This window comes from Carlito syrichta, unplaced genomic scaffold (assembly GCF_000164805.1).
Source record: "Carlito syrichta isolate Samal-C Ts95f unplaced genomic scaffold, Tarsius_syrichta-2.0.1 Scaffold302363, whole genome shotgun sequence".
NCBI classification, from domain to species: domain Eukaryota; kingdom Metazoa; phylum Chordata; class Mammalia; order Primates; family Tarsiidae; genus Carlito; species Carlito syrichta.
The window spans coordinates 26,704-37,965 of NW_007246459.1; the positions used below are offsets into that span (position 1 = coordinate 26,704).

The 11,262-nt window shown below is 37.1% G+C and overlaps 1 protein-coding gene across 1 annotated transcript in view; it reads right to left on the bottom strand.

Moving 5' to 3' along the window:
* Positions 1-2,187: 2,187 nt before the first annotated feature.
* The window catches only part of CUNH5orf22 (chromosome unknown C5orf22 homolog), a 19,286-nt gene continuing 10,211 nt past the window's right edge, over positions 2,188-11,262 (bottom strand). Inside the window, exons 7-9 of the mRNA XM_008056446.2 lie at positions 7,960-8,026; positions 5,491-5,630; positions 2,188-3,224 (exon numbers count right to left, since the gene is read on the bottom strand). Coding sequence (XP_008054637.1) covers positions 3,092-3,224; positions 5,491-5,630; positions 7,960-8,026 — 340 coding nt within the window. The 3' untranslated portion in view covers positions 2,188-3,091. The remainder of the gene's footprint in view (positions 3,225-5,490; positions 5,631-7,959; positions 8,027-11,262) is intronic.

The following is an 11,262-nucleotide window of genomic DNA, read 5'->3' on the forward strand; positions in this document are numbered from 1 at the left end:
CTTAGGTACATAACTAACACAATCAGCTATAGAGTGCCATATGCATTTAACAGACTATACTGACACCTGGTGGAGAAAAATAACATATTAAAAAAATGGGCTGGGCTCTGTGGCTCAGCCTGTAATCCCAGCACCTTGGGAGGCCGAGGCGAGTGGACTGCCTGAGCCCATGGGTTCAAGATCAGCCAAGGCAACTTGGAGAGACCTTGTCTCTACAATAAATAAATAAAAAATGAGCCGGGCGTGGTAGCGTGCGCCTATAGCTCTGGCTACTTGGAAGGCTGAAGCAGAAGAATCGCCAGAGCCCAGCAAGTCGACACTGGGGTGGCCATGAGCGTTGCCACTGTACTCCAGCCTGGGTGACAGAGTGAGACTCCAACTCCCCCCCCACCAAAAAAAAAGAAAAGAAAAAAACGCAGGTGTGCATCATTAAAGTTAGGAACTTGAAGGTTCATATGTAGGGGACTTACTGTATTTGATTCCAGAATTTTACTAAAAGAGTAGATTTTAGGTGCTTGTGCCATCCACCCACCCACATACCCCCACACACGAGTATCTGTAAGAAGACAGATATGATGACTTACTTGACTATAATAACCATTTAACTATGGATATCAAAAAATCACCTTAATATTTATATAATAAAACTGCTGATCCTCTCATAAAAGTTATCAGTACATGTTGAGCAGGTAGGACTGTGTCTCAAGCACTTCTGAATGATGATCAACAAAAACTGCTTAAGTTTCACTAAAGTTCTTTCTTATGAAATACACAATGAATGAAAGACTCTTGTACTAAGAAACCAGCTGCTAACTATAAATGACTGGCAATACAGAAGATCTGTTGCCAGAAATCCAGGGCCACTGTTGATAAAACAAAGTGAAGCTTAGGAAAGATTATCACATAAAGAGTGAAGGATATTGACGACAGCTCCTTGAGAAGCTAGGACACATAAGACGGATGTCTACAGGAAATATTTCTAAAGAGATACAAAATTGTCTATCAAAAGGGTACTATCAAAGGCCTTAAACTTTCCCCTAGATACTGGGAAATATGAAAGTCTATGTTTAAGTCACAGTTTTCAAAAAGCTGCTCAAATCCCATGCTTCAATTATATTTGTACATAATTCTAAACACTGTTCCATGGTATTCCCTCACTGGTACTTAGAACACAAATGAGGAATGTCTTGATAAATGAAATATCTTCCTATTGGGAATGTGCAAGACGTACTTTTCTAAGTTGGTTCTACTCAACAAGAAGGGACTGAATTTTAGTCTTCAAAGAAGACAATCACAGAGCATGAAAACGAAACAGTTTGAGTGTCCCTATAAAGGAAATCAATGGATGGTTTTATTCAACCTGAGTTAAAACAATGATCACATCAGAATTCATGGGAATAATAATAAATGACTAGTAAAATAAAATCAAAGTCATCAGCAACCTGAGATCAAGCAAATTAGTGCTAAACTTTGATTTAAAATCTTTAAAACACAACTTGTAGCTTCTTTTAGCACACAAAATAATTTACTCATAAAAGTAATGTCTATTTATAGAACTCTAACTGAAAGTTTTCAAAATTTGAAAATAAATAGCACAAATTTTGCAAATCTGATTTTACAGAGAAATTGAACTTTTTTGAGCACATAACGTTCTATCAAAAAAGTTGAGTCAGTTTGCTTTGCTTTTCACAACACAAAAAAGCATTCCCTTGATCAGACTTGGGAAATCAAGTAGGTGACCAAAAAAAAAAAGGGTCATTGAAAAAATGGGGTCAGGTGCCATCTATTGAGAGGTAATAGTAATGTGTCCCTGGATATTAGCCACAAAGTTAGGCAGCACACTATAATTTCAGTTACATGCAACTCTAATAGGTACACATGTGGACAAGGCCTTAAAGTTATATGTAGAAATGAATGCAACTGCTGTGGTGAGACTGAGGAATGATGGGTGTTTTTTGTTTTTCTTTAAATGCTGTCTTACCTTTTAAAGGAAAATAAACCAAGTAGGTAGTTATGAATGATTACTGAACTGAAGAGGTGACTTTGGCAGATTGAGAAAATGAAAAGTTCTATGATTAAGAATGACTCAGGAAAGGTATCTTATTCATGGGAAGGCTGGTAGAAGGCAGCTATGCCCTTGGGTTTTTATGGCAGGTCAGAATTAAAGATTCAACTCTTACCCCTACTATTTACACAAAAAAGTTGGTTTATCGGAAAAAGTATCAATCCAGACTGCCAATAAAGTGTGGCACTTAGGAACTGTAATGATAGTCAGTACCCACAGTAACTACCTGGAGGCACAAAAAACCCTGAAGGGCTTTTCTGATTAGTGAAAAAATAAATAGATAAATAAAAGCTTTTGCTTGGTCAAGTTTACTCAACCAGACCTTCTCAATACCAACAATGCTGGACAGCATTTGTCAACGACTAGGCCACAGTCCCAACATCCTTGGAAACGCAGACTTTCTGCAATATTTTCATGGACTGGCAAGTTTGGGGTTTTTTTTTTGGTAGTAGCTTTTGAGAATGTTATTTTCCTGTAATGCTAGGGTACCCTGAGTACTAAGAGCATGCCTAAGACATGTTTGTGGCTGTCCATTTCTTTATAACATTTCCTCTAATTGATAATGTATTTCTCATCTGTTTCCCCAAGAGGGCAGAAGTCTTGTTTATTCTGTTTTATTACCAAACACCCAGCACTTAATAATGTCTGGCACATGTAAGTGCTCAATAAATATCAGATTGCTAAATAAATAAATAAATAAATGGATCTTATATAGTCCAACCGACCTCAGAAGAAAAGCGGAAAAAACAACCCTCACAAAAATAAAGCCAATAATGGAAAGGAAGAAAAATAAGAGTACTATTAATTCGGGGTTTCATACTTGATGCCAAAAAAATTACCATATTTCAGAGTTACCATCAGTTGTTTGACTCGCCAAACTATCATTAGTTGTTTGGAGACTCAAAGTATCTGAAAGATTTCAACTGCAAGTTAATATTAACAGTGTTCTCTGGAAGACTCATTTGCAAATAAGTTAATGAAAGCCCTGTTACTATACCAAGATGTAATGGGAGCCTAGTATTTGTTTCAAGATGGAGAAGACTCTGCTGAATACACCTGGTGAATATCTAGTGTCCCATAGAGGGAGCACAGCACACTGAGGACCTTTTCTTGAATGGTGTCAACTTGCTCAGAAGGACAGTAATCATCCAGACTTGACCTGGAACCATTAAGAGAAAGAGAAAGAAGAAAAATACACATAAATAGGATAAAATCAAACTGTGAGGAAAAGCTTGCATGTGTTGATTTCACTGTAAGATGGAAATGAAGGTGTGTTGAATTCTGGAATTACAACAGTTGAAAGCCACTAAATGTTTATTCTATGTTAGGCACTTTACATGAATTATGTTCTTTATTTTCTCAGCAACTCTATAAAATAGGTACAATCATCATCCCTTTAAAGGAATCTGAAACAAAGAGATTAATCTGTGCAAAGTCACATAGCTAAGTAAATAACCATGTAGCATGAGCCTTAGTGCTTAGTCGCTAGACCACTGTTTCCCTGAAAGAAAGATGTTGCTTGGGAATACAGGAGATTATTATCTGATGACTAGGCATCTTTTTTATTCCTTTGTGTATGCTAGGGCTAGAAATGACTGGGGTAGAGGTTTTCCGATTGATAAAAGGATTCTACTTTTACAAATAATATGTTAACTACAAAAAAATAAAGAATCCATGGCTTGATCCAAAATGAAATGTGGGAATATGGTGGTGTTGGGATTTGTTTCCTAGACAGTATAATGGAAAAAAGAGCAAAGTGGGTTGGGGCAGAAATCTGTATTTTGCGAGTTTTTCCAGTTGTACTGGGCAGTTACAATGTTACTACCAATTACATCTAGATTAATCAGTGTCTCCTAGTTCCAGACAGGGGTGAGGAAAGCCAGTTAGAGGATGGATTGAGAAAAGCAGTGCAGACATCTTTATACAAGGAATTGGAATTAGACAGTTACCTAGCCTTCTCCTAAACGTAAAAAAAATCATCTCTAACACCTCTGATAAACTCATTCCATTCTCCAGTGACCAGGTAATCTTTGAAGCTCGATATAAAAATTTAAGACACAATACATTATTTAGATCAATTTCAAATTGGGCGACAAAGTGAGACTCCAACTCAAAACTTCCAGCCTGGGAGACAAAGTGAGACTCCAACCCAAAAGAAAAAAAAAGAAAGAAAGAAAATTTCTTGGTACATTTTTGATTGTCACAATGACTAGGGGAATGCTACTGACAGGAGACTGGGATAAGAGGGCTGGACTGTTAGAATGATTGTAACATGCAGGACAGTTCTGTAATATGAATAACTGTCCTGTGACCTCCATAATTTTCAAAGTCCACTGACCACTCACATAAGTGAAAAAGCTGTTTTAAATTTTTTGAGTTTAGCATGTAACACTCTTTTACATACAAACAAAACATATATATTTTTTGAGTTGGAGTCTCACTCTGTAGCCCAAGCTGGAGTGCAGTGGCACACTCACAGCTACCCCAGCTTTGACCTGCTGGGCTTAGGCGATCCTTCCACCTCAGTCTTCCAAGTAGACAGAACTATAGTTGTACGCTACCATGCACGGCTAATTTTTGATGTATAGTAGAGATGAGGTCTTGCCAGGTTGCTTAGACTGGTCTCGAACCTGTGGGCTCTGGCAATCCATTCGCCTTGGCCTCCCAAAGTGCTGGGACTATAGGCTGAGCCCCGAGCCTGGCCAAACAAAATATTTTAAAAATGCATTAAATATTAACTTAACTTTTCTGGGAATGAGACCACTCTGTGAATTGAGGAGGACTGGCTTTAAGTTCAGATCTTTATAAAGAGATATTTCAATGATTGGAAAAAAATCCCATTATGGCAGTGTTGTTCATGGTATCTGGCCAATACAAAACATAGTATCTGTCTGCATTGGTACCTGATACATTTAGTGACTTAAAGGTACGAGTATATTGTGGCATTTTAATATATATTATTTTATTATCAATTACTTTCATTTCTCCTTTACATTACAGTTAGTGATTTGTGTGTGTGCGTGTGTGTGTATGTATATTTGTTATGTGTATAGGTAGGTTATGTTACCTATATATTATGTATATTATCTACATTTTAAAATTATACATGTAGGTAGGTTATATTGTCTCTGAATTTTGTTTTAGAAGGTGCTGGCTGGGTTGCATTCCTTCTGTAGGCTCTCAGGGAAAATCTGTCCCCTACCCTTTCCTAGCTTCTATAGGCTGCCTGTATTCCTTAGCTTGTGGCCCCATCCTTCAACTTCAAAACTGGCAGTGCCTGGTGAATCCAGGATAATCGCCTCATACCAAAATCCTCGAGTTGATCACTCTGCACAGTACCTTTTGCCAAGGCAACATATTTACAGGTTCCAGAGATTAAGACATAGGCATCTTTGGTGGGCTGTTATTCAGCCTACCATACTTACCTTGCAATTGTCACAAGAGTAGGTTTTGGTAAATTTTTCAGTAAATAATACACAGACTGAATAAGATACTCTATTTCTTGTTCTGTGCTGATATGGTGAGGAAGTTCTGAATAATCACAGGTTAGACCAGCCTGATGAACCTAAGAATAAGTAAGACAATTAAAAAGACTTAGTTTATTTTTATTTTTTTAGTAAGAGTCTCACTCTGTTGCCCCCACTGGAGTGCCATGGCACTCTCACGGCCACTATAGCCTCAACCTGAGGGGCTCAGGCAATCCTTCCACCTCAGCCTTCCAAGTAGCTGGAACCACAGTTGTGCTAATTTTTTGATTATAAGAGACAAGGTCTTGCCAAGTAGCCCAGGTTGGTTTTGAACCTCTGGGTTCAGGCAATCTTCTCGCTTCTGCCTCTCAAAGTGCTGGGATTATAGGCATGAGCCACTGTGTCTGGCAACTTAGTTGTTTTTAAGAGATTCTTTAATCATTAATGGCCTTGATGATAAATCTTTTAAAAATTAAAATTAATATATAACAGATATACATATGTTTAGGGTATATGTGATAATGTAATTGTAATATATTCATAAAATGTATAAGTATCAAATCAGGGTAACTGGGATATTCATCACCTTAAATAAGGCATTTAACCTTTGGCCAGGTGCAGTGTCTCATGCCTATAATCCCAGCACTTTGGGAGGCTGAGGTGAGAGGACTGCCTGAGCCCATGGGACTGAGACCAGCCTGGGCAAACTGGCAAGACCTCATCTCTACAATAAATCAAAAAATTAGCCAGGTGTGGTGGTGCATGGCTGTAGTTCCAGCTACTTGGAAGACTGAGGTGGAAGAATCACCTGAGCCCAGCAGGTCGAGGCTGTGGAGGCCGTGAGTGTGCCACAGCACTCCAGCCTGGGCGACAGAGTAAGAGACTCCAACTCAAAAAAAAAAAAAACTTAATTTTTAACAATTTCCTGCATTGAGATTATTTTTTTCCTTCACAGTATCTATGTCATAGAAGTTATCTGCTCTCTGAAATGTTGGTAGAACTGACCTATCTATGTGGGCCCAATACCTATTCTAGGAATACTTCCTTAACTACTTCTTTAATTTGTTTTTTGATTACTGGTTCATTTAGTTTCTCTGTTTTTGAGACAATTTTGATAATTCACATTTTCTAGCTATTTATCCATTTCACTGAGATTCTAAAAAGTTGATATAAAACTATAGATATTCTCACCTCACTTTTTAAAAACACATTACTTTATTTTTACTTTTTATACATGCACCTAGTACTAACTTCAAAGCTCCGACAGCATACAGGAGAAAGTCTTCCTCTTACCTTATTTAACAAGCTGTTTTCCTGCGCATCCTTTATGAATAACCACAAACTTACTGGTATTTATATGTGTTTTAAACATAAATGAATGGTGTTCCAGTTTTAGCACTAAAGTAAATATATCTAAAGCTAGAAGTAGCTCACAGGCTACTATTCTGCAACCTCAGCTTTAAAGTTTTGAAAACTGGAACTTATATATGTCATAGTTTTTCCTAGAGTACCCAAGTGCAAAGCATGAAAAAACACTAATCTACTATTTTATTAGAGGCTTTGGATACATAGCAACGTTTGGATGCATATCAAAGATTTAGCTGGCAATAGGCTGAAAGTGGAGGCAGAGGTGGGAGGATCACCGTGTACAACCTTTTTGCTATCATTTTTATTCGTAAAATTCAGCATTAAATCAATACTTAAACTTCAGTTTAATCAGGTGGTCTGACTGTATTCTACACTAAATAAAACATGAAAATGTAGTTTATTGAAGTAAGAGTAAGAGAAGCATCAGACTAAGAGTCAAGAAAGTTAGAGATCTCAGCCCTAGCATCAAATTTGAGAAAAATTACTTGAACACTTTAAGCTCCAGCTTTTTCATCTCAAGAACTGAATCAAATGGGAAAATATATGCTTCAAAGATTGTAAAATAATATTTAAAAAATTACAACTGGAAAAATCTTTGGTCACAGCATTCAGTTCCTGGTTGACAAACAGCTACTACATTTAAAATGTGGTACCCAAAGTTCTTTTACCTTTCTCTTGGTTTTACAATCAGAAAAGCTTTAAATAAAGAGGAAAATAAGGAAGAAAGGAGCATAAATAAGAATCAATAAAAAAATGGGAAACTCTAGAAATTGTGTACTTTATTTTCTCTGATGAAGAGAAATCTGAATACAGACAATATTAAAAAATACACAGAATTTTGTTTTATACATAAAATCGAGAAAAGATTGTTTTTCCTGGAAAACTTCTCCAGTATTCTGGTTTCTAAAAGATATGTACTTATCCACTTTTTAAAATAATTAATTCAGATTTTATAGGTACACGAACAAAAACGAACCACTTTAACAAAAAGCAAATTTTTCCACTCAGAAAATTGTATTTACAAAAAATCAACTTTATACTTCAATCTAAAATATTTACCATTTCATAGTCTGGTACTTCCATTCGTTTTTTCAAACTCTGTACAAGTGGAACTAATAATTCCATTCTGGAAAAAAGTCACACCGCTCAATTAAACATCACAACCACTTCAACTAAAATTACAGTAGTAAATGATATAATACACTTAACATTTACCATTAATAACATGCTTCATATTATGCTTGGGACATGAAAAATAAAGCTGTTCAAATATAATCTTAAAATATTAAATCATTGTTCTTTACTGTTTTCTAAAATGAGCACTTAAGAACATTAGATTTCTTTAAAAATGGGAATTTCTACTGATTTTAAAAATTACTTTGATGAGCAAGAAAACTAAGCATCTTTAGCACACTGTAATGAAAAAAGGCTATTTCCTGAAAATTAAAAGAAAAAAAATTAAGGACACATTTACTGTTCTATGTAGTTGAATTTAGAAAAGTTCTATACCATCTGATATAATAAAAACAATGTTTTAAAGTTATTTTATTTAACTTAGGTGACTCTTTGGAAGCTCTGATTAGTTGACTAATGTTTCCACTGTTTTAATAACTCCTCCACCGATATCCACTAATCTCCTGGGAGGGAAAAAAGAAAAAAAAAGGAGATATGGAGGTTTGGCTGCTACTTTTTCCTTTTTATCTGATATATTCTAGACTTCTGGACCCTAACTACCCACCTCACTTCCTTCATGCTGAGAATCTGGCTCTTTAGGGGCATGGTTAGTTTGGGGAGACTTTTCTTTCTGTCTCACACTTTTCCTTTGTGCTATTATTCCTCCCCTCAGTTCCAACCACAGTCTAAACTCACTGCTGTATAGTCTCATTGTCTCTTGCAGTCTGTGATGAACTTCTGCCAGGTGGTGAAAGAGTTAACTGGGCATGCTCAGCAGGCATGGTGGGTTTCAGTGGAAGTTGATTCCATTTACGGGCTAACTTCCAGATTCTAAGTTTTCCAGGCCTATTTTGTTATTGTTGAATTTCTAAGCTAGGCTTGGGACTTCATGAAATAAAATAGTAAATATTTTTCAGTACTTCTAGTAAGATGCCTATCCTGTGACTTATTTCTCTATCTTCATCTTCCATCATAATTTCAAAAAGAGGGAATCATTTTAAAAATAGTTCCCTATACTGAAGAGAAAAAGCATTAACTGATGTTAAAGTGCTGGATCAATATTTACTGATGTGATTAACACTGCTATGAATTATTCTTCCACATCACTGCTTTCCTTAGTGACAATAAAGCTTTATTATAAGGAGAGAGCCAAAAAAAGTATACATGTTAAGAAAAAAACTGTATTAAAATTGTAATACTCAATATATACTGATAACAAAAGAGGAATACAAATCACATTTCACTTCTGCAATTACAAGAGGTGCTCCAAATGATTATCATCAGTGTTCAGACTTTCTGAAAAGTACTTTGAAAGGTAATACATAGATAACAGCTCTTAAAACGTATATATATTTTTTCTGGCACCCCCAGTATTTACATCTCAGGAATGTTTCCAGATATTTTATTTTTAAGTAAAAAATACATTATTTTGAATATGTAATACATGTTTTAGCAAAAGAAAGCACTTCTCACTCATACACTTCATCTTTTAGTTATAAGGTTCGTCTACCTAGAGGCAACCACTGTGCCAGTGGTTCTGTTTTATTCTAGAGATCTGATGAATTATTTTCAATAACCACAACCTGACAAATCCTAGTGGCTGTTCATGTTCTGGCCTAAAGTACTATGATTCTAACTTCCCATTTTGTGTTGTTCTTATCTTATATGTACAATGTAGAGAATAATCTCAGTCTGTAGGAGATCGATTTTAAAGCAAGCTAGTTTTAGTCTTCCTATGCTCACAGGAACAAAAAGTTCACCTGCTGGTTTTATTTTAGTTTTCTGGAATTTTGAGTTTATATAATTTTAAAATTATTTTAGAGAAAACTAACTATAATATTTGTCCAAATTTTTTCACACCAGCTTCAACACTGAAGACTTTCACCCTAAAAGGACTTCTTTTTCCATATGTTTAGGGTAGTGTTAACAATGAGAGACTTGGTCAAACAAATAACTTGTTGAAGAATTCAGTCTTCAAATCCTGCTCCCTCACATCACAGGCAGATTGAAAATAAACTCTTCCCCTTCAGTTGGGCCTTCCTTGAAAAGAGGCAAGTTGTCATACTGTAATTTACTTGTCAGTGAATTCACTTTTCTGTTGACAGGTTAATTTTGTTTTTCTTACTCAACTTAGGACAGGGACTGACTATGTATTCATCTTTAAGACCTAGCATAGTCTCTTACATTTAGGGGCAGCTACTGCTCAATGATTAAAAGCATGACCACTTATTATATGACTTGGGCAATTTACTTAATCTCTGTGCCTTGGCTTCCTCATCTATAAAATGAACATAATAATAATGAAACTGTAAGACAGCTGTAAGGACAAAATAATGCAAGGAAAAAAAGTCTTAAAGGGCACACAGAAAATAATAAATGCTAATTATTGTGAGTGTATCTGTGTTGAATTGTAATACTAAGTTTTTTTTTTTTTTTTTTTGAGTTGGAGTCTCACTCTGTCGCCCAGACTGGAGTGCAGTGGCTGCTCCTGGCCACTGCAGCCTCGACCTGCTGGGCTCCGGCGATCCTTTCTCCTCAGCCTTCCGAGTAGCCGGAATTACAGGCATGCGCTACCACGCCCGGCTGATTTTTTGATTTATTGTGGAGATGAAGTCTCGCCACCCAGGCGGGTCTTGAACCTGCGGGCTCAGGCAATCCACTCACCTCAGCCTCCCAAAGGCGCGGGATTACAGGCTGAGCCACCGAGCCCGGCTTCGTGCTGCTTCTTATTGCCCTAACATTTGGTAGGAGGGGCCGTCCCGCTCCTGTGGATGTCCCGACAGTGTCCTTTGTCATTTATGGTCGCTTCTGATTGCAAACACACTTTTTTTTGGAGTCAGGGACTCACCTTGGTGCCTAGGTTGGAGTGCAGTGGCAGGATCAAGCTTACCACAGCCTCGACCTCCCTGGGCTCAAGCCATCCTCCTGCCTCCGTCTCCAGTGTAGCTGAGGCTACAGGTGCACACCACCATGCTTGGCTCATTTTTTTGATTTTTGGTAGAGATGCAGTCTCACTGTGTTGCCCAGGCTGGCCTTGCACTCCTGGGCCCCAGCAACCCTCTGGCCTTGCCTCCCAAAGTGCTTAGATGACAGGCATGAACCACCACACTGGCCATGCGGGCACTTTCTAAATAGAAAACTACAGTGTTTAGGCCAGGCGTGGTGGCTCAAGCCCATCATCCCAGCACT